This window comes from Garra rufa, chromosome 5 (assembly GCF_049309525.1).
Source record: "Garra rufa chromosome 5, GarRuf1.0, whole genome shotgun sequence".
Lineage (NCBI taxonomy): Eukaryota > Metazoa > Chordata > Actinopteri > Cypriniformes > Cyprinidae > Garra > Garra rufa.
The window spans coordinates 45,091,118-45,116,532 of NC_133365.1; the positions used below are offsets into that span (position 1 = coordinate 45,091,118).

Genomic DNA, 25,415 nt, shown 5'->3' on the forward strand with positions numbered 1-25,415 from the left:
GAAGGATTGAATTGTACAAAAGTTTAAAGATGTCATATAATGCGATTTCATATCTTCTAGGGATGCACTGAAATGAAAATTCTTGGTCGAAGTTAATTACAAAACAAACAACAAATTTAAACACTGGGCCGAAGCCGATTACCGAACACAGTTTTTCTGTTAGTTTTTCTGTTCACCCAAAAACTGAGGTGCGTAAGAAAATGTGTGTAAGGAAAATATCCATATTTAAAACTTTATAAAGTATAATCTCTAGTTTCTGCTAACTGATGCAAAAGCATTCACAAGAAAGTGGTGTTTCAGTGGATGATGAAGGATGTTGGCGTAGCGTAAGCTCCGGTGAGAATATGCTAGTCTCACGAGAACCAACTTTTGTTTACAGTCTCCTCTTGGCTTATTTCGAAATCTTCTGACATTTTTCTTTACAAACCCTTATACTTCTAATTCGTAACCAGCGTTTTGTTTTGCTTTGTTCTCTGTGCTTCATCACTTCTCACAGGACTACTACATTCTATCTCATTCGCTGTAGCACGACTTTCTCGTGAACAATGAGCAACAGTTAGCGAAAGCTAGACATTATTCTTTATAAAGTTTTAAATATGGACATTTTTCTTACACAAATGCATCTACTCATTTCAGAAGACCTTTATTAACTCCCCGGAATCATGTGGAGTACTTTTTATGATGGATGGGTGCACTTTTTTGGGCTTCAAAATCTCAACACCTATTCATTGCCAATACAAAGCTTGGACACGCCAGGACATTTTTTAATATAACTTCATCTGTGTTCATCTGAAAGAAGAAAGTCATATACATCTAGGATAGCTTGAGGGTGAGTAAATCATAGGGGAATTTTCATTTTTGAGTGAACTATGCCTTTAAGTATCTAGGCTTATAGGCTTTACGGCGATAGAATTCGCAGAACCCTGGCCAACAATGAATTTCCTTGTCCACTTCCTGTGAAGTGATCTACCTTATTTTTAACGTAACAGCGTCTGTAGCCATTTATAAATCATGTGTGAAAGGCTTCCAGTGTCAGCTACTTCTAGTTATTTTAGTTGTAAAAACAGTCCACTATGCTGCTTGATGTTGCAAACTGGTATCTGTCATTATCATATAATTGTAATTCATTATTATAATCATAAACACACTGGTTAGTAGCGCACATTCATAGGAAAAAGCTTACTTATGTGTTACGCTGACTGGGTTTGAATTCATCTACATTTCCCTATGCGCAAAAAGACAAAAAAGCCTGCAAACAAAACATGAAAAAAGAAAAGTTCGGATATTGATATGTGCATAATACATTAACTCAGTGCCGTTAATAAACTAATAATGAGCTACAAATTGACACATAATTATGCATTTCACTTTTTAATTAAGAGAGAGCGATGCTAGTCTATATCAAAATATACAAGGTTTTTTTTCTTATCAGGGAGAGAGCAAGAAATACTGCAAGAGGAAAAAGAGAGAGAGAAGCGAAGCAGAAAGAGTTTGATGTTCCCTCTGACAGCGCAGCCGTGCTCGTTAAACCTTTTCTTTATCTCTTAACAATCGCTCTAATTATGTTCATTGAAGGGGGCCAATTAATCCTGCATTGTCAGGCCCTGCGGCTAAGTGTTTCTCCCACATCCAGAGGAATCTGCAATTAACACAGCCAAATTTATTTAGTGACACTTCTCGGCTTTTGACTCCCTCCAATTATCCCTAATCAATGCTGCAGAGTGCTGGCGGGGGAGCAGGCGGGTCGCCCTCATTTGTTGAGAGAAGAATAAGTACGCTGAGCCCTCGGCCTCCGAAGGCCAGACGTGTCAGAGGAGCGATGACATGAGCCTGTCAGACGTTAAGCAAAGCCTAGCGAGAAAAGAGTGTGTGTATGTGAGAGAGGTACAGAAAGAGCGGGAGTATTTCTCACTCTATTAGCAGTTTTACCAGCCTCAGCAGATCGATAGACGTTGAATGACGTTATCTATTTTTGTGGAAATTCAACTTGCGTTTCATCACAGAAGCAAAAACGAAATAATGATTTTAATGATTTGTGAGGTTGCAGCTGGGCTGCTGAAGACAGAGCTGGGAGGATGGAGATCTTATATATATACACAGTATATATATATATATATATATATATATATATATATATACACACATACACACACACACACACACACACACACACACTTATATAGGGCCCTATGATTTCCACTATATACGGAAAATGCAGATGGAATCCTGGATTCCAATCATAAAAATTGCATTTACTGTATAACGCGGAATGTCACAATTCGCAATATTTTTGATGAATAAATCAAAAGTACACTTCAAAATGTGATATAGTGTCTGTGAATATTAATCTGCAAAAATACTAATATGAATCCTGCAACTTAAAGGTCTTGACAGCAACCTGTCAAAATAAAAGTTTGGTTTAACTTGAAGAAACTGTGATTGAAATACATTACTTAATACTCAATATAATGATAGTATTATTACAAATAATTCAATTTTTATTAAAACATTATTTTTAAGGAATATTTACCAGAAATTTTTTGTCCAGAATTTAAATGCCAGAAAATTTTAAACACAGTATTTCTGAGAAAAATAAATAAATAAATTAATAAATAAGTTTTTTTTTTTTTTTTTATTAATAGAAGAAAAATAAAACTGAATTTGAGAAAAAAAAAAATATTACAAATATTTAGTTAAAAATTGCTGTTGAAGTTTCAGGATTTTAATTAATTAGACATTCATTTTAAATTTTTTAAATGTAATTTAATCATTAAAAAAAAAGAGTCTGGAATAATTAAAACTAATTAATAAATAAATAAATAAATTACATAATTTTTTTCTCCCCTCAAATTCAGTTTTATTTTGACCAAAATTGTCTGGATTCCATTTTAATGGTTTTGTTGCATTTTAATAATCAAAAGCATCTCTAAATAATTGTTTTTATTAAAATAAAAAAATATATTATTTTATTTATTTTCAGAAATACTGTGTTGTGTGTTTAGATTTTTTTTCTGGTAAATATTTCTTAAAAAAATTTTTTTAATTAGTACTATCTAAATTAAGTAAAATATTTCCGTCACAATTTCTTCAAGTTAAACCAAACTTTTGTGTTACAAATGATGTCCATTTCAAACAAATGTTGTTCTTTTGATCTTTCTATTTATTCAATCATCTTGGAGCAATGTATGATGGTTACATTCTATTCACGTAAGCATCACGTTTTTTACAAAAATATTAAATTACATCTTTTTTTCAACATTGATAATAATAAGAAATGTTTCTTGAGCAGCAAATGATTTCCAAAGGATGATGTGACTAGACTGGAATAAAGGCTGTGCCATTACAGAAATAAAATGTGTTCAAAAATATAGTAAAACAGAAAAAGTTGTATAATATTTATCATCTCTTTTGATCAATTTTATGCATACTTGCTTAACAAAAGTATTCATTTGAATCAGGCTTTTATCTTAATCAGGTGCGTGCAGAGGGGGTACTTTAGTGGAAAATGTTTATGTACTGCATGTTTGATATACCATTTATCATTTGATGAAACAGTATGTGGTATTTATATGATTATAGTATTTACATGTTTTCTTTTAAACATCTGTCCTGTGTAAAACACTGTAGCTTATATACAATGATTTATGCCAAGTGCATGTGTTTTGAAACCTTTGTGCATTTATAAAACAAGACACTTTTGCACCTAAATCATTACCAGAGACAAACACCATGGTTGGAAGGCAGCCTGTGCTTTGAAACATGCCCCAATCACACAAACACTCCTACACATGTGCGACTAGGGCTGGGCGATAAAACGATAACGATATATATCGCGATAGACAAGAGATCGATATCAATAAAAAATGTGTTCGATAAAACGTTCGATATTTTGTATTCTTCGTCGGCCCGCCCAGCCCCCCTTTAACGTTCAGTTCATAGCGCCAGATCACAATAGAAGTTAAGGGTATCTTTCCTACAGAACGGGTCCATGTTGTTGTATTAAACAAACTAAATAGCCTTATGTTATTTATCTTATTTACACGACGGCATTTGATTTCTGTCTCTACATGATCGCGCGTTTACAATGTCTCCTCACAGACGGGATCGCGGACTTCATTCATAAAAACGGACTTTACTATAGGGCGCGGAATGCCGCGGAATTCGTCGATTTTTGGACCAATAAATCAAAAGTTGGTCTGTTAATTCAGATCGCGATATGGACTAGTGTCTGTGAAAACTGAAATGCAAAAAGACCGTTTCAATATGAATCCTGCATGTTCCGTTTGCCTCTTTATGTATGAATGGAGGAGACGCGTTTTATTTTCACTACACGCATACTGCACACGTGACGCTCCCGCTAATTTTTGGCCTTTGCATCTCACATGAACAGACAAACTCCAATAAATACATCTCCAAAGCTGCTGTGAGTGTCACTTTTTGTCAATTTTACCGTTTCATTTGTGAAACTAGCATCATTCATACTGTATTACACACTGAAACTTCACGGCAACCTGTCAAAATAAAAGTACGGTTTAACATGTAACAGAACAATATTAGTCTTGTATTACTGTACAGTATAATGTAGGTGTTTATATGTTCACATTTAAATAATTTACATAAAACAATATATATGATAAAAAATAAAATAAAGAGTCACCACTTAATTGTTGAAAAAATACTATTATTATTAAACCTTTTTTTAACTGAATATAATTTTTCTTCTATGTATTAATTTTAACAGTAAAGCTCCGTTTATTTTTATTTTTAAAAATAAATCTGTGATTTTGCTTTCATTTGATTATCAGAAAAATTAAAACAAGAATTTCTGAAAAAAAAAAAAAGATTGTAAGGCCCTATTGTTCAAAATGTTGAAAGTTTTGGACTTATTTTTTCACTTAAATAAATATTTTTGTTATTACACAAAGTATAGGCTAAAGTACCAGGAAAGAAGTAATGTTGGCTACTGGCAACCAGCAATCTGTGCAGAAAAAAATATAATCAGCCAAGTACTTTGCAACAACCTCTGACCTGTGGTCAAGCCGTACTTCTGGGCCATACATTAGCTTGACCATTCAGTTCATCGACAATGAATGGGGTTTGAATTGAGGATTAAGAGATAATTAAGTGTATATTGTGACGTTAGACTTATGTTTACATTTTAATTATTTGAGTTTTCCATGGTTGTTGACATTTCTGTCTTAATAACTGAGGGGATTATGATCAGAGGCAGGTTAAGTTTAAAATAAAAATGCCTGAGTGTAATATATTTTTCTCCTGGTCCTTATTTTAAATGGGTCATAAAAATATCAATAATTATCGATATCGACCGATATGAAACACTGATATCGTGATATAGTTTTCAGCCATATCGCCCAGCCCTATGTGCGACACACACATGCGAAGCAGAAAAGGGTCACCTCTAAACACACCAGCATCTGACAACTCAACTTAGCGGTGACAGACCCAAAGAGAGCCGCAAAACAAGACAACAAATCTATTCAATCTCCTGGCATGAACCGCTCACACACACAGGCTGATAAAAACATGCAGCTCAATACACATCCATGCATCCATCCACTGACACACATATCCAACATGTCGCCTTTGCCTCAAATGAGGTCTTACCACATATTTAACACTTTAACCCGAATCTATATCCCTCCTCCCACTTCCTCCTCCCGTCTGGCAATCGTGCCGCCACACACGCCGCTTCTTGCTCTCTCGGTAATCAGCTTAGCTGCAGCCTGCTCGCTTGGCCGCCATCGCTGGTTGGACAAAACCACAATGCGAAGCTCCCACCAGAGCCGGGCCTAACCTTCCAGCATTCACAGTATGCCAAGGGGCCTTCATGACCGCCTCGGTCCCATCTGGGGGGCTCTTTCCCCTGGGACAGAAGCAGTGATACGCCCCCTCTGCCCGGTTAACCTCTGGGGAGCTCTGGAGCTATTGTTTGTGGGCTATCAGTCTGCGGCCCTTTTGTTCGGCAAATGACAGATGCCACATTGTTTGACATGTACATGACACACTTAGGATAAGGGTGAAGAGGAGGCCGGCGAGAGGGGAGGAGATAGAGGACGGGAAGAAAAGAGAAGGGGAGGAGAAAGGAAAGGGGCAGGGGATGGCGCTTTATGCCGCTGCGAGCTGTCAAAGCAACCGTAATCCCCTTCAGCTCATCTATTGTCCCTCGAGCTCATAAAAGTGACATCACATTTAGGTCCGGATGACAAATGGCAATGCGTAATGTGAATACGAACAACACTGTGTTGTGATTGCAACATCTCACTAACTGCTAACAGAAATGAGCAAAAAACCAATGCTGAGGTAAATTTGAGCTAAGCTACCTGAATACTACCATTTCTCTCATTGAATCTGCATTTTTGTGTCATTTTATTAAGAAAACAAATTTCACATTTACCTAAACTGCAATCTGATTTGTTTCTCTGAGTAAAAACGGTGCATGTTGATTAGCCCAAGTACGAAACTTCCTTATATTAAACATCACAACCGTATATACATCTAGCATGAGCTTTATACCCACAACACAAAAGGACACCACCATTTTCTGCTTCTGCAGTACACTAAGTTCTAGCGTGAAGACACAGTGCCCCCTAGTGGCTTAAAAACACTAACAGACTCACATTAAACCCAAGGACTGCAAGATGTTCATGTGCTGCAATACTCCCTTCCCCCACATTTCACATGCACTTTCTGTCTTTACCAGCAGGGAGCAGTGGTGTACAACGCAAACGCTGGCCAAAAACACACACTAAGCAAAATAATACAAGTCTCTAGTAAAGAACAGACAGAAGGTGCTGGCAGTTTGGCATTTTTGTGTTATGTAAGTGTGGAGTGTAAGATGTTGACCCTAGATCAGTGCTTACGAGCAGGTTAAGCTTTGTGGAATGAGTTTAATCTGACTGGTTTAAAGTGATAATCATCTTAAATGCATCTGAAAGCAGCTTTGCTAGGTCACATACATACAACTGTGGGAGCATAAAACCATAAGAGAAACACACACAAGCTGGCTGGTAACCCTGACTGTCAGAGTCAGACAGGGTCTCGAAACCCTGTTGGTTTTCTTACTTCTAAGTGGGCCTGTCAAAACAAACAACCATGATAAAAGAGCATAGGAGGGAGGGGAGCAAGAGAGCGAGAGAGACAGAAAGAACAAGGTTCTAATATTTGTTTTTTTTTTTGCAACAAATTTGAATTACATATATTATTTGAATGTATTACTTCTGTGTTATTTACAGTTAAGGTTGAAGTCAAAAGTTTACATACGCCTTGCAGAATCTGCAAAATGTTAATTATTTTTGACAAAATAAGAGGGATAATACAAAACGCATGTTATTTTTTATTTAGTACTGACTTGAATAAGATATTTAATGCAAAATATGTTTACATATAGTCCACAAGAGAAAATAACGGTTGAATTAATTAAAAATTAACCCAGTTTAATAGTTTAAATACACTTGTCATTATCTGAATGATCCACAGCTCCTTTTTTTTTTTTAGTGAGTCTCTTGTTTGTCCTGAACAGTTAAGCTGCCCGCTACAAGGTTCAGAACAGAACAGTTCAGATACAGAAGGTTCAAACACTCACTGATGCTTTAACTTATTTTGTCTTCTAGGAAACACGCAAGTTTCTTCTGTAGCTTCTGAAGGGCAGTACTAAATTAAAAAAAATATGATATTTAGGCAAAATATGAAAAATGTACACATTTTCATTCTGTCCAAAAGTTTGCACCCCTGGTTCTTAATGCATTGTGTTTCCTTCTTAAGCATCAGTGAGTGTTTGAACTTTCTGTAAAAGTTGCATACGGGTCCCTCAGTTGTCCTCAGTGTGAAAAGATGGATCTCAAAATCATACAGTCATTGTTGAAAAGGGTTCATATACACAAAAATGCTAGCCTGGGTGTCCCCATACTGCCTTGCGCAGCGCGATTTTATTCACGCTTCTAGTCAGTCTGGAAACCATGGACCTAATTTTCACCTAAGATAGGGAACCAATCACAGAACGGGGAGGGAGCAGCAAGACGATGACGCCTTCTATGCGACTCACCGAAGGATCCAGCATGGCAGCAGACGCAAAGTTATCTTTCGTGTCTACACCATGGTCTACACTGGACGCGAGCGGCGCGACAAATGACATTAGAACGCAAGTTTATTTTGAAAAAAGAGCAACTTTTGGCGTTCGCTCTACATACGTCATCCGGTATAATTGAAACGATTGGCTATGAGCTACGCACAGGCGCATTTGATAGACATTCGTATCGCCCAATAAACGGCTCTGGGCATTCGTAAACCACGCCTCAAATACGAGAAAATGAACATGTGGTTCCCAGACCACGAATCATGACGAAGTCATAACGTGGTCTGGTGATAGCCAGGCTACAAAAATGCTGAAAAACCAAAGAATTCAAAGGGATCTGAAGGATTTTTCTGAAGAACAGCAGCCAGTTTAACTGTTCAAGACAAACAAGGGACTCATGAACAACTATCGGTAAACAAACAGCCGTGGATCATTCAGGTAACAACACAGTATTAAGTTTCTGTAAACTTTCAAACAGTGTAATTTTTAGAAATTCCATTATTATATCTTGTGGACTATATGCAAACGTCTTTTATGTGAAAAATCTTAATATCTTAATAAGGAATGATCCCTCTTATTTCGGTCAAATAATTAACATTTTGCAGATTCTGCAAGGCGTATGTAAACTTTTGACTTAAATGTAAATATAATTTTATTTTATTTTTCTTTATTAATTATATTGTTTGTTACACATATCCACATACACATGTGCTTCAGCTTGTGTAAATAATGTGGAAATTCATGTCTCAGTCACATTTTCTTGGTTAAATAAATATTACTTATACTATTTTAGATTTTCTCATTAACAGTATAATCAATATTCTGTTTATTAAAGCCAAGTATGAATCTCATCAAGTTAGTGTTTTTAAGCATTTTACACTTATTGCAAAAAAAAAAAAAAAACTCAAGACAGTAACAATTTAAATAGTATATTTTATTTGTGAACTTTTATTTGTGAGCCATTTCCATTTAATAGTAAACTATAAACTATTTTTGAATTTTTCAGATAATCAAACACCAAACTCCCACAGATTATGTTTTCATGCCATTTTAAAACTTATTTTCATGTAACAAGTGGTTATATCTAAGTGTGTTGTTTTATCTAAGTGTGTGAGTTGTTTGTTTACTTTTTTTAATTAGTCTTCTCATTAACGCTATTATATTGTTTAGTCAGACTGATTTGCAAACACAGAACACGTACGAACACAAGAGGCGGGATTTATCACATGAAACAATCACAGCCGAACATAAGCAGTCATATCCAATCATATCCAATAGAAGCATTGCCTGCACTCATGTGACTTTCCCTTTTTCATTCTTAATTACTCCCCACCAAACTCCAATTTGTTGAGGAGACACTGCCTCCCTTGCCTCCTCTGAGAAAATGCCCCTGATATATACTCACACACACACACACACACACACACACACACACACACACACACACACACACACACACACACACACACACACACACACACACACACACACACACAGGAGGAAGTAATTTATCATAACAGGCAACACTATTTGCAGTACACAACGCAAAATATATGTACATAAACATGCTCAGGAAATAGAATAAGTTATTATCATCACTGTGTGCAAACCGTGAACATTTTAAATTTTGGACACACACACATAAAGAAAAAGAAATAAAAGAAAAGGAAAAATTAATACTTTTATTCAGCAACAGAGAAACCATCTGAGAAAATAGCTGCCGGGGGTGTTATAATGAAAGGTAATTAGCATACAAGTACAACTTCTCTGAGTCCAAATGGGATAAGATCAAACATTTCTCCAAACATTTTAATAAAGTAGTTCAAATGAGTATTAACACACTGACGCTGCATATGTGCCCCTGGACCACAAAAGCAGTCATAAGGGTCAATTTTTTGAAACTGAGATGGTTAGTTAGGGTAGGACAATATTTGGTTGAGATACAACTATTTGAAAATCTAAAATCTGAGGGTGCAAAAAAAAATAAAAAATTGAGAAAATTGAGTCAAGTAAAGTTGTCTAAATAAAGTCCTTAGCAATGCATATTACATATCAAAAAGTTTTTATATATTTACAGTAGGTAATATCCTAATGATTTTTTGGCATAGAAGAAAAATAGAACATTTTGACCCATACAGTACAATGTATTGTTGGCTATTGCTACAAATATACCTGTGCAACTTTAAGGAGTAGTTCACTTTCAGAACAAAAATTGACAGATATTGTAAATCACCCCCTTGTCATCCAAGATGGTCATGTCTTTCTTTCTTTAGTTGTAAGGAAATTGTGTTTTTTGAGGAAAACATTTCCTCATTTCTCTCCATATAATGGACTTCTATGTTGCCCCCGAGCTGAACTTCCGAAATGCAGCTTCAAAGGGCTCTAAATGATCACAGCCGAGGAAAAAAGGGTCTTATCTAACAAAATGATTGGTTATTTTCTAAAACTCATTACAATTTATATACTTTTTAACCTCAAATGCTCGTCTTGTCTAGCTCTGTGTGTACTCTGCTTACAGATTAAAAAGTATACAAATTGTAAATGTTTTTTAGAAAATAACCAATCGTTTCACTAGATAAGACCCTTCTTCCTCTGCTGGGATTTAGAGCCCTTTCAAGCTGCATTTAAACTGCAAGTCCATTAAATGGAGAGAAATCCTGAAATTTTCCTCAAAAAACACAATTTCTTTACGACTGAAGAAAGAAACAAAGGGGTGAGTACGTTATCTGTAAATTTTTGTTCTGAAAGTGAACTACTCCTTTAAGACTTTAAGGTTTTGTGGTCCAGGGTCACATATAACAAGAAGGTGATTGGCTCTTTAAACTGTAAGGTGTATGGAAGTTACACTTCTACATACCTTGAGGAGGTTAGACATTGAATTTAACATGAATGAAAACAAGGCTGTAAGAGATAGACTTACAGTCTTTACAATGGCATGCATTGTAGAAAAGGTCCTATATCACATATTTGTAATTCAATCCTTCAGCCTTGTTGTCAGAAATTAAATATGGTGCTACCCAGACTAAGGTCTACAGCCACTATATTAAGCGTTACAGTTTCTCCAATTTAAATTCTTACAAGTGGTCCGTCTCCTCCTCCTTAAACTGTCTGGTGTGTAAATCACTCAAAAAAAAAAAAACTTTCCTCTGGCTAAGTACCAATGGTTCCACATTCCAGCTTTCAATACAATCCAGCTCTTACACTACACCACAGTCTAGGCTTCTAGATATAGAACAATGCAGACTGATGTTGAACTCTGACAACTAAACTCTTAAAGTCAAGTACATTTTCACACTATAACACACATATAGAAACACAAAGTCTCAGCTCAGCGTAACCGACATACATCAAAACTGCTAAAGGAAACCAAGTGTAAAGCTGTCAGCGTTAAAACAGAACAAAAATGCATTCCGCGTGCCAACTCTAACCTCTTTATTTAGCAGTTCAGCTACAGACCAAATGAGACCGACTTTTTCACACTTTGGTCTGCATTTCTCAGTGCTCATCTTGTTGCATAACCAGGAGAAATAATCTTGTATCAGACTGAGCAATGTGCATTACTTCAAATATGCAGACTTCTCCTTTCTCAGACTCTATCCGTCATAGTTTCTGGCTGTTGAATACAGGCTGGGCAGCTAATTCACAACCTCGCAAGTGCTGCGCTGGGCAAATCCCTATCGTCAGACATCTGAGCCTGGGTGAAATTACAGCTCGCCCTTTCAGTCTCTCAGCTGCTATTAGACAAAGTGAGCGTTTGAAGAATACGTCACATTCTGTAGGGCATAAATTGTACAGGGGCTGTGCAATATTGAACCAATTTCAGCTTAAAAGGCCAGAAATGTCTTGAGTAAGCAATCCATGAGAAAGATCTAATCAACCTGGTACAAAAGCGGCCCAAATAATAAAAGCTGGGCATTGCTGTGTGCGCATTCAAGATTATTCTCAATTTTCTGTGCATACTCTGGTACGGGATGTTCTGTTAAATGGTAATGTGCAGTGAGTGACGGAACCTTCAAACTTAAATGAAGAGACATGCTGTGTGTTTCTCTCTTTTTAAAGTTTGAGAGGCATTGATTCATGTTTGCTTCAGCCTCAGACCACAATACACTGAAAACTGCTTTTAAGTGTTTACTTCTTGTACAACATCATTCAACAAATCAATAAAATGCTTGAGATTTTTTTTTAATTCTTTGAATTTTTTTCAGATCAATTATAGTTTCACCATCAAACAGGCACACATTAAAATTAGATGATTGAACACTTTCGCATACTGTATTTGAGTGTAAAAAACAGCATCTTATTCGCTAACCAGCTGTGATTCAAGTTAACCATGCTGTATTATAAGTTAGGGATGTAACGGTATTATCAATATCGTGGTTACATGATGATACAGTATGAAATGACAGGTTTTCCAGGCAAAAAGTGTAGTTTTTAAAATATATCAAAACTTATTCTAACATAAAAGGTCTTTAAAGTTGTGTTTTGGGCCATTATGCTTTAGCACAGTATCTGTCAAACAAACTAAAACCAAAAGCACAATATGGCTAAATCCCTTCATCAAGTCTGTTTTCTGTTTTTAAATGGTAATGTGCAGTGAGTGAAGGATCCTTCAAACTTAAATGAAGAGGCCTGCTGTGTGCTTCTCTCTTTAAAGTTTGAGAGGCATTGATTCATGTTTATTTCTGCCTCAGACCACAATACACTGAAAACTGCTTTTATAAGTGTTTACTTGTACTATTCAACATCATTCAACAAATCAATAAAATGTCTAAGATTTCTTTTCTCAGATCAAAATCACTATCAGTCAGGCACACATTAAAATTAGATGACTGAACACATTTGTATACTGTATTTGAGTGTAAAAAAACAGCATCTTATTCGCTAACCACCTGTACTGTAAGTTAACTGCATGTAACTGTATTATCAATATCGTGGTATCACAATAGCAAAACTGTCTCGATATTACCGTGGTTACATGATGATAAGAAATGTCAGGTTTTCCGGGCAAAAAGTGTAGTTTTTAAAATATATTAAAACTTATTCTAACATTAAAGGTCTTTAAACTTGTGTTTTGGGCCATTATGCTTTAGCACTAAATACTAAACTAAAACCGAAAGCACAATATGTCTAAATCCCTTCATCAAATTTATTTTCGCTGCGCATGTTTTTTCAGTGCCTCAGAATGTCTCAGTTCACAGTGAATGCAGTGAACTCATTTATTGCATGTGCTGTGAGTTTAACACACGTTTGAGAACACAACAGCCACCTCTTATGCTTTTTTTCATGGCTGGTGATTACAGCATTTCACTAGATTTGTACTGAGACACATTTTTGTAAGCCTGTTTTCACTGAAGCTAGAGTTTTTTGTCAAAAAAAAAGCTCTACTGTCGTTTCAATTAAAATAAAAGCTTAAAAGTGCAGTATGAATTGCTGACAGCTAGTTTAAATAGGTAATGTTACTGCAGTCCAAATTCAAAATATCGTTCAATAGTAGAAAATTAGGAAAGAAGTCTTGTAATTTCCCTACTGTAGTGTAAAAGCAAAAAAAAAAAAAAAAAAAAAAAAAAAAAAAAAAAAAAAAAAATATATTATATATATATATATATATATATATATATATATATATATATATATATATATATATATATATATATATGAACTATTCATTTTAATTTATCTTACAGTGCAACTGGGTTACCATATATGGCCATAACTTTCATTGGATTAAGAAAATATAAACTTGTTATTTTTTTTATTACATTCTAATTAGATTGGCTTCCTAAAACACCAGTGTGAATGTAACAAATAAAAAGAGGGTTGAGTCCCCTTTAAAATTCAGATACAAGTCAGTTCACTGACTTAAGTTTTCTTAGTTAAGAACATGTTGGAGCTCTTAATTTTGAACTCTCAAAGTGCATTAGATAAAATAATTTAACTTTAAAATGTACAATTTTTTTCCCCAAGACTTTTTTTTTTAATATCACAATAATATTAAAGGTGCCATAGAATGCATTGATACAATATTTAAATAGTTCTCTGATATCTACATAGAAGGTATATGGCATAGGAAAGAGCAAAAATTCTCCAGAAATGGTTTTTACAGTCCATTTACAACCCTAGGATTTGTCCCTAGAATGAAATGGTCTGTTATTACCTTATTTGGAAGGTTCCTGAATAATAATGATGAGCTCTGATTGGCTGTCTCACAGAGCCACCCTGTCACACAGCAGTAAGGAACCACATGGAGGAAAATATATATTTAATTTGCCACAGCCATATCACCCTGCAGCCCAAGACCGGTTGCTCACTAAAGCTAAGCAGGGCTGAGCCTGGTCAGTACCTGGATGGGAGACCTCCTGGGAAAACTAGGTTGCTGTTGGAAGAGGTGTTAGTGAGGCCAGCAGGGGGTGCTCACCCTGTGGTCTATGTGGGTCCTAGCACCCCAGTATAGTGACGGGGACACTATACTGTAAAAAGGCACCGTCCTTCGGATGAGACGTTAAACCGAGGTCCTGACTCTCTGTGGTCACAAAAAATCCCATGGCACTTCTCGTAAGAGTAGGGGTGTAACCCCGGTGTCCTGGCCAAATTCCCTCCACTGGCCCTAGTCAATCATGGCCTCCTAATAATCCCCATTCATTGAATTGGCTCCATCACTCTCTCCTCTCCACCTGTAGCTGGTGTGTGGTGAGCGCACCGGCGCCGTTGTACTGTGGCTGCCGACGCATCATCCAAGTGGATGCTGCACACTGGTGGTGGTTGAGGAGAGATCCCCCATATGATTGTAAAGCGCTTTGGGTGTACAGCAATACACATGAAAGCGCTATATAAATCCATCATTCATTCATTCATTCATTCATAATTACGGAGCTCAAGCCGCTATTAATATGCGGGGCATTGAAACTGCCATTTTGAAAGCACAATAACTTTTTAGTTTCACTTTTGAGATCACACGTGCTCTGTGTAACTTTATACTACAGCGGCAGTACTTACCGCATTTGATAAGTTTAGATGGTGTCAGCAGTGATCAGGATCTGCAAATCATTCGCTATCATCCGCGCAGTCAACTCTCGATCTCCGTTTATGTGGTAAGTGAAATCTTATGTACTGCAATGTAACAGGCTAGCGCTAGCAAGAAGCTAACCATGTCCCTTCGGTGGCTCTCCTTATTTTATTAGATCGCCTTTTTTGTTTTCCGTTGCTTTCTGAGCACAGACACCAACCCATCCCTGCATTTAACATCCCCTGTACAACCTGGAACATAACATTTATTCCCGTGATCTGCCATTTTCACTGTTGTACTCGCTTTGTTTTTTCACAATACTATTAAACTATTAATGATCGCAAGACTATTACGTAATAGTCGCTGTTATGTTAGGATTAGCCTATTTTTCAGTGGTCTTTTGCAAACACCAGATTTATATAAGGAGGAGGAAACGATGGTGCTTGAGACTCTTGGTATGTCATGTTCATGTACTGAATTGTTATTATTCAACTATGCCAAGGTAAATACAGTTTTCCATTCTATGGCACCTTTAACGTATAGTGAGATTTTAATATCATTACATCCCTACTATAAGTCAATGTTTCTTTACAATGCATTTTGTACATTTTATGTCTCATTTACAAAACTAAACACTATTTGCCCTGGCGCAATTAACACTGTGCTAATACTGCCTACAGAAAATGCAAATAAATGACAAGCAGATCTGATATCAACAGAGTAGCTTAAACTGTTTGGCCTATGCTTGACTGGCCTATGCTTGATAAACTAACTCTTTAAGTTGTTTACATGTAATTGCATGTTGCATAATGTATGACCAGTTGTATTAGTACACTGCAAAAAATGACTCCTTAATGGGTTTTTAAAGCTTTTTCGACTTGTTATCCAGTGAAAACATAATTATACTTTAAACAAGACAAATTTACTTGAAGAGCAACACTGCATCAGATATTTTAGTCTTGATTAAAGGGGCTATATGTAACTTTTTCCCCAAAATAAATGCAACAATAGCCTTTTTATTTGGCCATTTATGACTCAAACATCTCCTGATGAGCATACTGACACCTTGTCAGCTCACAGTGGGTGCACCTATAAGCCTGTATCCTATTTTTCCTATTTTCTGTCGGGTCGGATTTTTCGCGCGCTGTCTGCGGATGTGACGTCAAGCGCGTTCATGTCAAACGCTTCAGATCACTCTGCCACCACCGCTAGTCATATATATTGCAAACAAACTTAGTTTCTCAAACAATATATGTATTTGAATGTTCTTACCTCTGTAAACATAATGTTTACTTCTTTGCAGCGGATGACTTGTGAAGTGTGCATACGTACGAGCGTGCGCTGCGAGAGCGAGCAGAAAGGAAGAGCAGTTCCGCTTTTTGGCCACAGGTGTCAGTCGCGAGTTTAAATTTCAGAAAGTTACATATAGCCCCTTTAAGTTCAATATTTTGTCTTATACTTATTTTCAGCTTGTTTATACTCCCAGTGCAGTAAGACAAAATACACTCATATTAAAGATGCAATCTCTGAAAACAAGCCTTAATATCTTTTGCTGTTGTTTCACAAGTAAATTCATCCTGTTCAATGACCTTTTTAGTGATTTTAACTAACATTAGTAAAAACAACTCATTAAAGGATTAGTTCACTTGCAGAACAAACATTTCCTGATAATGTACTCACCCCTATATCAGCCAAAATGTTCATGTCTTTCTTTATTCAGTCGAAAAGAAAATAATAAAAAATTTAAGTTTTTGAGGAAAACATTCCAAGAATTTTCTCTATATAGTGAACTTCAATGGGAACCAACGGGTTGAAGCTTCAAAGGGCTCGATCCCAGATGAAGAATACAGGTCTTTCGCTTCGCTAGATAAGACCCTTCTTCTTTGGCTGGTATCTTTTAGAGACCTTTGAAGCTGCATTTAAACTGAATTTTGGAAGTTCAAACTCGTGGGCACCATAGAAGTCCACTATATGGAGAGAAATCCTGAAATGTTTCCCAGAAAACATCATTTCTTTACGACTGCATAAACAACTTGGATGACAAGGGGGCGAGTAAATTATCTGTACAGTTTTGTTCTGGAAGTTAACTTCTCCTTAAAGCAATCTCAGAAAAAAAGGTACAAAAGCTGTCACTGGGGTGTACTTTTGTACACTTTAGGTACTAATATGTACCTTTAGAGTAACAATATGGACCATTTAGGTACAAAGTTGTACACCCTAGTGACAGCATTTGTACCTTTTTTTCTGAGAGTAAGTGAAGTGTGCAATTTCTGTGCCATTAGTGTCATCCAAATAAAATTGCAAGGAAAACATCTGCAATTTGTTTGAAGAAACAATTAACGTAAGTAACATTTTGTCTGAGTCGTTCAGAGTGTTTTCATTTTTTTTTTTTTTGAAGGAATCAACCTACAAATGGCTTACTTCTTGTTGTGTCTGCATATTAACCAGGGGCAAGAGAGAAAAAATTACACACTTCAAGACAGCTTTAAGAAGACTGTGTCAAGTTTGAGACTTGTATCTAATCTGATTTGCCCTTTAGCTGGTGCTTTTGTAACTCAAGCAGAAGCTTCCAGTAATTACAGAGAACAGAGTAACTTGAGGTTAAGTGTCTAAGGCACAATGGCAATACTTCGTAGATCACTTGTGGTGACCTACATCCGTTCAGTTAGCTGCCCATATCCTTAACCAACAGGTTACGCCACCCTACAGTAGAGTTTACACATGGTGAGAGGTATTTGGCTAAGATCTCTATATTTCATTTTTCTCTTTTATGAGCTGTGTCCTGGCCCTTAGCACTGCTGTGGGTGATGTGCCCTGAGGGGTGATAACCTGAAGACGGTTACTGGATCAGCTATGAGTTTAACTACACACAATGGAGTTTCTGCCATAAAAGCAGAAAGGAAAAGATTCCCTTGAGTTGCATGAGCTCATTGTGAAAAATCATGCAGTTGTGTGCTTCTGTGTGTTCGGTGGGTGCTCTCTCTCTCTGTCTTGCTCTCTATCTTTCCCAGAGTGGTATGAGGCAGTCAGGGCTAGATTTAATACTGATGCTCCAGGGGACAATGACACTGGATCCACCAATAGACCAATCACTGCTAACATACAAGTGTGTGTGTGTGTGTGTGTGTGTGTGTGTGTGTGTGTGTGTGTGTGTGTGTGTGTGTGTGTGTGTGTGTGTTTCCAGTACACTCAATCAAACAGCATTCGGCTTGTCTCTCAAACACACAGACAGATGTTCGCTTAGCTATCTAAATAGGGACTTAGCCTTCAATTTTCTGTAATAAAGATAACATTTACTATAACATTACTATTAGTATAATGATGAGAGACAGACAAAATTATAAAGATAGATATAAATAAACGGATAAAATTATAGAACGACAGACAGAATGATAAAAACAAAACTACAGATTAGGGCTGCACGATTAATTGTTTTTAAACCGAAATCGCGATTTGAAAGGGTGCGATTTTCAAATCGCAAGAGCTGCGATTATTTCGATTGATTATCAAATGTGGTAACAAGCATATAAGTCGTTTTTGACAGGTCACTTCATGTGCATATTTCGTCTTCATGCTTATATTACGTTTGATGCAGAGTTTAACCAATGGGGGCATTTTAACACTGCATGTAGAGACATGCACGGGACGGATTTTTCAGTCCCGCATCCGCAGAAATATGTTTATCTCGTTTAACAAAAAACAAAACTATAGATAGATAGACAGACAGATAGAGAGATAGAAAGATAGATAGACAGACAAAATTATAAAGATAGACATAAATAAACTGATAAAATTATAGAACGACAGATAGAATGATTAAACAAAACTATAGACAGACAGATAGACAGATAGATAGAACCACAGAATGATAGAATGATAGATAGAACCACAGAATGATAGATAGATAGATAGAACCACAGATAGATAGATAGATAGATAGAACCACAGATAGATAGATAGATAGATAGAACCACAGATAGATAGATAGATAGATAGAACCACAGATAGATAGATAGATAGATAGAACCACAGATAGATAGATAGATAGATAGATAGATAGATAGATAGATAGATAGATAGATAGATAGATAGATAGATAGATAGATAGATAGATAGATAGATAGATAGATAGATAGAACCACAGATAGATAGATAGATAGATAGAACCACAGATAGATAGATAGATAGATAGATAGATAGATAGATAGATAGATAGATAGATAGATAGATAGATAGATAGATAGATAGATAGATAGATAGATAGATAGATCCACAGATAGATAGATTAGATAGATAGATAGATAGATAGATAGATAGATAGATAGATAGATAGATAGATAGATAGATAGATAGATAGAACCACAGATAGATAGATAGATAGATAGAACCACAGATAGATAGATAGATAGATAGATAGATAGATAGATAGATAGATAGATAGATAGATAGATAGATAGATAGATAGATAGATAGATAGATAGATAGATAGATAGATAGATAGAAAAAACATATGATATGACTAGCTGAGTCACTGAACATGCTCCCATTATGAGTTACATTCGTGAAAAAAAAAAAAAACTAACGCTTAAATGCTTTGATGAATCTTCCTTTAAGTGTGATCACGGGCTGTTCAGAGACAGAAATCAAGCCGAGCTGTTCATCAAAAGCCCCGACACGCTGATCAGAGACATGCTGTGTGTGTCCCTCTGCATCTCTCCAGCTAGGAAACATAAACACACACAACAGCGGCCCATGCACATTCACAGTCTCTCCCCGTCCAGATGGCTGCTTTGTGGAGAGCCTTCCGCTCTGCAATTACAGCGATATGAAAGTGGTTTTCTTTTTTCCCCATTATTTCTGATCAGAGAGGGAAACGGAGCTGCCAGCGGGTGTATGAGAGCCTGATAGACGCCCACACGGGCTAGAACACCCTGCATTTAAACGCACTGCCAGTGCGAGCAAACGCACAAAGGCCTGTGATCAGAGAGAGATCCCATCTGGAGAGAGGCTGCTTTATATGCATTGGGCTACAGTGATAGAGGAGTCTTCAGGGGAGGGTAATCAGATGGCTCTGGGAGGAGGCAAGTGACAGACGCAGGATGAACCGTGCTCTGTCTGTCCATTTTGCTTTAACTCTGGCCTGATAATATTCTATCATTCCTCATGGTGTCAGAAAGCTGTCCTTTTAGAAAACTCAGTATGACTGACAGAAGACAGAGAGTGAGGAAGGAAAAGAAGATCATGGGTTTGGAGTTATGGCCTAGCTGTTAGCACCAGGGGTGTAGTAACCACTATAACTACACTTTCGGAAAGTTTGTCACTGCCACTTCGAACAAACAGAATGATAGCTAGACAAAACAACAGCCAGACATTCACCAGACAGAGAGACAGACCGATAGATACAAAGATAAATATCAACAAACAGAAAAAACGATAGACAGAACGTTAGATAGAACGATAGAAAGATAGAACGACAAAAGATAGAATGAAAGAGACAGAACGATAGAATGATTGATAGAACGATGGATGGATGGATGGATGGATGGATGGATGATAGAACAACTGAATGATAGAATGATAGCTAGACAGAATGACAGAGATAGAATGAAAGATAGACAGAAGGATAGACAGAACGATAGAAAGAATGACAAAGATAGAATGAAAGAGACAGAATAAAAGAGACAGAGAATGATAGAATGACAGATAGAATGATAAAACGATGAATAGATGATAGAACAACTGAATGATAGAATGATAGCTAGACAGAATGACAGAGATAGAATGAAAGATAGACAGAAGGATAGACAGAACGATAGAAAGAATGACAAAGATAGAATGAAAGAGACAGAACGATAGAATGATTGATAAAACAATGGATAGAATAATAGAACGATGGATGGATGGATGGATGGATGGATGATAGAACAACAGAGATAGAATGAAAGATAGACAGAATGATAGAAGGATAGACAGAATGATAGAACCATAAATAGAACGATAAACAGAATGATAGATAGAAAGATAGAATGACAGAGACAGAATGAAAGAGAGAGCGATAGATAGAATGATAAAACGATGGATGGATGATGGATAGATAGATGATAGAACAACTGAATGATAAAATGATAGCTAATGACAGAGATAGAATGAAAGATAGACAGAACGATAGAACGATAAATAGAACGATAAAAAGAACGACAGATAGAAAGATAGAACGACAAAGATAGAATGAAAGAGAGAACGTTAGAATGATTGATAGAACGATGGATAGAATAATAGAACGATGGATGGATAGATGATAGAATAATAGAACGATGGATGGATAGATGATAGAACAACTGAATGATAGAATAATAGCTAGACAGAACGACAGAGAATGAAAGACAGACAGAATGATAGAAGGATAGACAGAACGATAGAACCATAAATAGAACGATAAACGGAACGATAGATAGAAATATAGAACGACAGAGACAGAATGAAAGAGAGCGATAGATAGAATGATAAAATGATGGATGGATGATGGATAGATAGATGATAGAACAACTGAATGATAGAATGAAAGATAGAATGAAAGATAGATAGATAGATAGATAGATAGATAGATAGATAGATAGATAGATAGATAGATAGATAGATAGATAGATAGATGATAGATAGATAGATAGAATGACAGAATGAAAGACAGATGAGCCTTGGTACTCATGTTGGTAACTTGAGTTCAGATCTGGCTTGTGACATTTTCTGACCCCATTCTCCCCGCTTCAGCCCTCCTCTCGCTGTACTATCACTATCAAGAAAAGCTCCAAATAAGCCAAAAAAAGGGAGAGAGAAAATGGATACAGGAAGCGAGAGATGGTTATATTTGTTCTTCTTGGTCATTAACAGCATGCTGTGCGGCTTAACCACAGCTCTAGACCAGTAATCTGTCAGCTGCTGATGTACTGCTGTCACATTCATATGCACACACCTCACTGGGCCCTTCCAGAAACAGCAGGCATTCAGTAATGACTGCGATGGCCACATTAATCCGGTCAACACCGGTCAAAGCCGTCAACACTCAGGAACAGGTATAAGATCACATGGGTTTCGAGCGCTGCTGCTCTTGTCCATCAAGCTATCATTTAGCCTGCAGAAAGAGATGACAGACTCACTCGTTTGCTCTTCTTGGAGTATGTGTTCTTCAGCAGACGATCTTTCACCCGCTCCTGGTCTTGCCCCATGCTGGTGGCCAGATTGCCGAAGCCATTCTCGTCTATGTCAGGGGTCACATTCTCATCGGCCTCCTTCTGACGTTTAACTACAATCTCCTCCCATTTCTTCTTTTCCAGTTTAACTGAAACATTCTTGTTCTGGTAGGGGGGGAAAGAAAAGGACAGAATGAGAGTTGTAATCCACTTGCTCTGCACGTGAGAGGTTCATGACATCAGTTCAAGTACTGCAAAACACATGTATACGCACAACAATGTCAAATACCTTTTAAATACTAAGAAGAGGAAGGAAAAGGGGAGTGAAAAAAGAGCAAAGGAGGAGAAAGGAAAAGTAGCATAGATGAGTAAAAAGGACAGGACAGGACAGGACAGTACAGGACAGGAAAGGAAAGGAAAGGAAAGGAAAGGAAAGGAAGACAGGACAGGACAGGACAGGACAGGAAAGGAAAGGAAAGGAAAGGAAAGGAAAGGAAAGGAAAGGAAAGGAAAGGAAAGGAAAGGAAAGGAGGACAGGAAAGGAAAGGAAAGGAAATTAAAGGAAAGGAAGACAGGACAGGACAGGACAGGACAGGACAGGAAAGGAAAGGAAAGGAAAGGAAAGGAAAGGAAAGGAAATTAAAGGAAAGGAAAGGAAGACAGGACAGGACAGGAAAGGAAAGGAAAGGAAAGGAAAGGAAAGGAAATTAAAGGAAAGGAAAGGAAAGGAAGACAGGACAGGACAGGACAGGAAAGGAAAGGACAGGAAAGGAAAGGAAAGGAAAGGAAAGGAAAGGAAAGGAAAGGAAAGGAAAGGAGGACAGGAAAGGAAAGGAAAGGAAATTAAAGGAAAGGAAGACAGGACAGGACAGGACAGGACAGGAAAGGAAAGGAAAGGAAAGGAAAGGAAAGGAAAGGAAAGGAAAGGAAAGGAAGACAGGACAGGACAGGAAAGGAAATTAAAGGAAAGGAAAGGAAAGGAAAGGACAGGAAAGGAAGGAGAAGAATAAGATGAAAGTAAGAAAAAAAAGAAAAGAAAAAAGAGGAAGAAAAGAAAGGTAACACTTTATAATAACTATCCGTTATAACTAGTTAATAGACCATTAATAAACTGTTAGTTAATGAGTTATAAATGACTTGTTAAATAACAGTTAATAGTTTGTTATATATTTATAACTGTGCCTTATAGATAGCCAATAGATAACTTACAAACTGTTAGTTAACAAGTTATAAATGACTTGTTAACTGTATTTTAATGATTTATAACTATACCTAATAAATTAGTAATAGATCATGAACAAGCTGTTAGTAAATTACTTACTAAAGACTTATGTATCAGTTAATAGTTTATATTAATAATTTATATATGCTATTGGGACGTTATTATAAAGTTGCAACTATTCTTCATTTATTAACTGTTAGTAAATGAGGAATAGTTGCAACTTTAGAATAACGTCCCACTAACATACATAAGCTAATAACTAACACTTAACTAAAATATTAACTCACACTTTACTGATACAGCAAATGGATGGAACAAGTTCAAGCTACAGAAATTTGATGTGATATTTAAAATATAAAATTTTTGTACCTCAACCTTGTTCCATCCATAGGCTTTTCTGTGTACTGTATTTTACCAAAGAAACTCCACAGATAAAATGTTGAACATTGTGTTTAATGTATAGAAACACACATACTTTTTAAATATCACATCAAATTTCTGTAGCTTGAACTTGTTCCATCCATTTGCTGTTCTACAAAGTTTCACTGGTATTAGTAGATCGTTAACAAACTATGAACAACTGATCAGTAAAGTGTGAGTTAATATTTTAGTTAAGTGTTAGTTATTAGCTTATGTATGTTAGTGGGACGTTATTCTAAAGTTGCAACTATTCCTCATTTACTAACAGTTCATAAATGAAGAATAGTTGCAACTTTAGAATAACGTCCCAATAACATATATAAACTATTAACTGATACTTAACAAGTCTTTAGTAAGTAATTTACTAACAGCTTGTTTATGATCTATTAATATTTTATTAGGTATAGTTATAAATCATTAAAATACAGTTAACAAGTCATTTATAACTTGTTAACTAACAGCTTGTAAGTTATCTATTGGCTATCTATAAGGCACAGTTATAAATAATTAGCAAACTATTAACTGTTATTTGACAAGTCATTTATAACTCATTAACTAACAGTTTATTAATGGTCTAATAACTAGTTATAACAGATAGTTATAAATCATTAACAAACTATTAACTGTTATTTAACAAGTCATTTATAACCCATTAACTAACAGTTTATTAATGATCTATTAACTAGTTATAACGGATAGTTATTATAAAGTGTTACCAAAAGGAAGATTAGAAGAAGAAGCAGAAACGAAGGGAAAAGGAAAAACAAGAATAATATTTAAGTAGGAAAAAGATGAAAAGAGAAAAGAGGAAGAAAAGAAAGATTAGAAGAGGAAGCAGAAAGGAAGGGAAAAGGAAGAGAAAAGGAAGCAGATGAAAAAGAGGAAATTAGGAAAAAGAAGGAAAAAAATCAGAGGAAGAAAAGAAGGATTAGAAGAGAAAGCAGAAAGGAAGGGAAAAGGACAAGGAAAGGAAGCAAATTAATAAGAGGAAAGTAGGAAAAAGAATGAAAAAAATAAGAGGAAGAAAAGAAGGATTCGAAGAGGAAGCAGAAAGGAAGGGAAAAGGACAAGGAAAGAAAGCAGACGAAGAGGAAAGTAAGAAAAAGAATGAAAAAAAGTAAGAGGAAGAAAAGGATTCAAAGAGGAAGCAGAAAGAAAGGGAAAAGGAAGAGAAAAGTAAAGTAAAGTAAAGTAAAGTAAAGTAAAGGAAAGGAAAGGAAAGGAAAGGAAAGGATAGGAAAGCAGATAAGTAAGAGGAAAGTAGGAAAAAGAATGAAAAAAATGAGAGGAAAATAAGGAGTAGAAGAGGAGCAGAAAGGAAGGGAAAAGGACAGGACAGGAAAGGATTTTTTTAGTGAAAGGAAAAGAAGGATTAGAAGGAAAGGAAAGGAAAGGAAAGGAAAGGAAAGGAAAGGAAGGAAAGGAAAGGAAAGGAAAGGAAAGGAAAGGAAACAGACAAATAAGAGTAAAGTAGGGAAAAAAAAGGAAAGA

At 36.2% G+C, this 25,415-nt stretch overlaps 1 protein-coding gene across 9 annotated transcripts in view; it reads right to left on the minus strand.

The window, feature by feature from the left end:
- The window catches only part of fbrsl1 (fibrosin-like 1), a 386,040-nt gene that overhangs the window by 280,415 nt on the left and 80,210 nt on the right, over positions 1-25,415 (minus strand). For all 9 annotated transcript variants that reach the window (XM_073840603.1, XM_073840599.1, XM_073840602.1 and 6 more), the window contains exon 2: positions 22,250-22,447. In XM_073840603.1, coding sequence (XP_073696704.1) covers positions 22,250-22,447 — 198 coding nt within the window. The remainder of the gene's footprint in view (positions 1-22,249; positions 22,448-25,415) is intronic.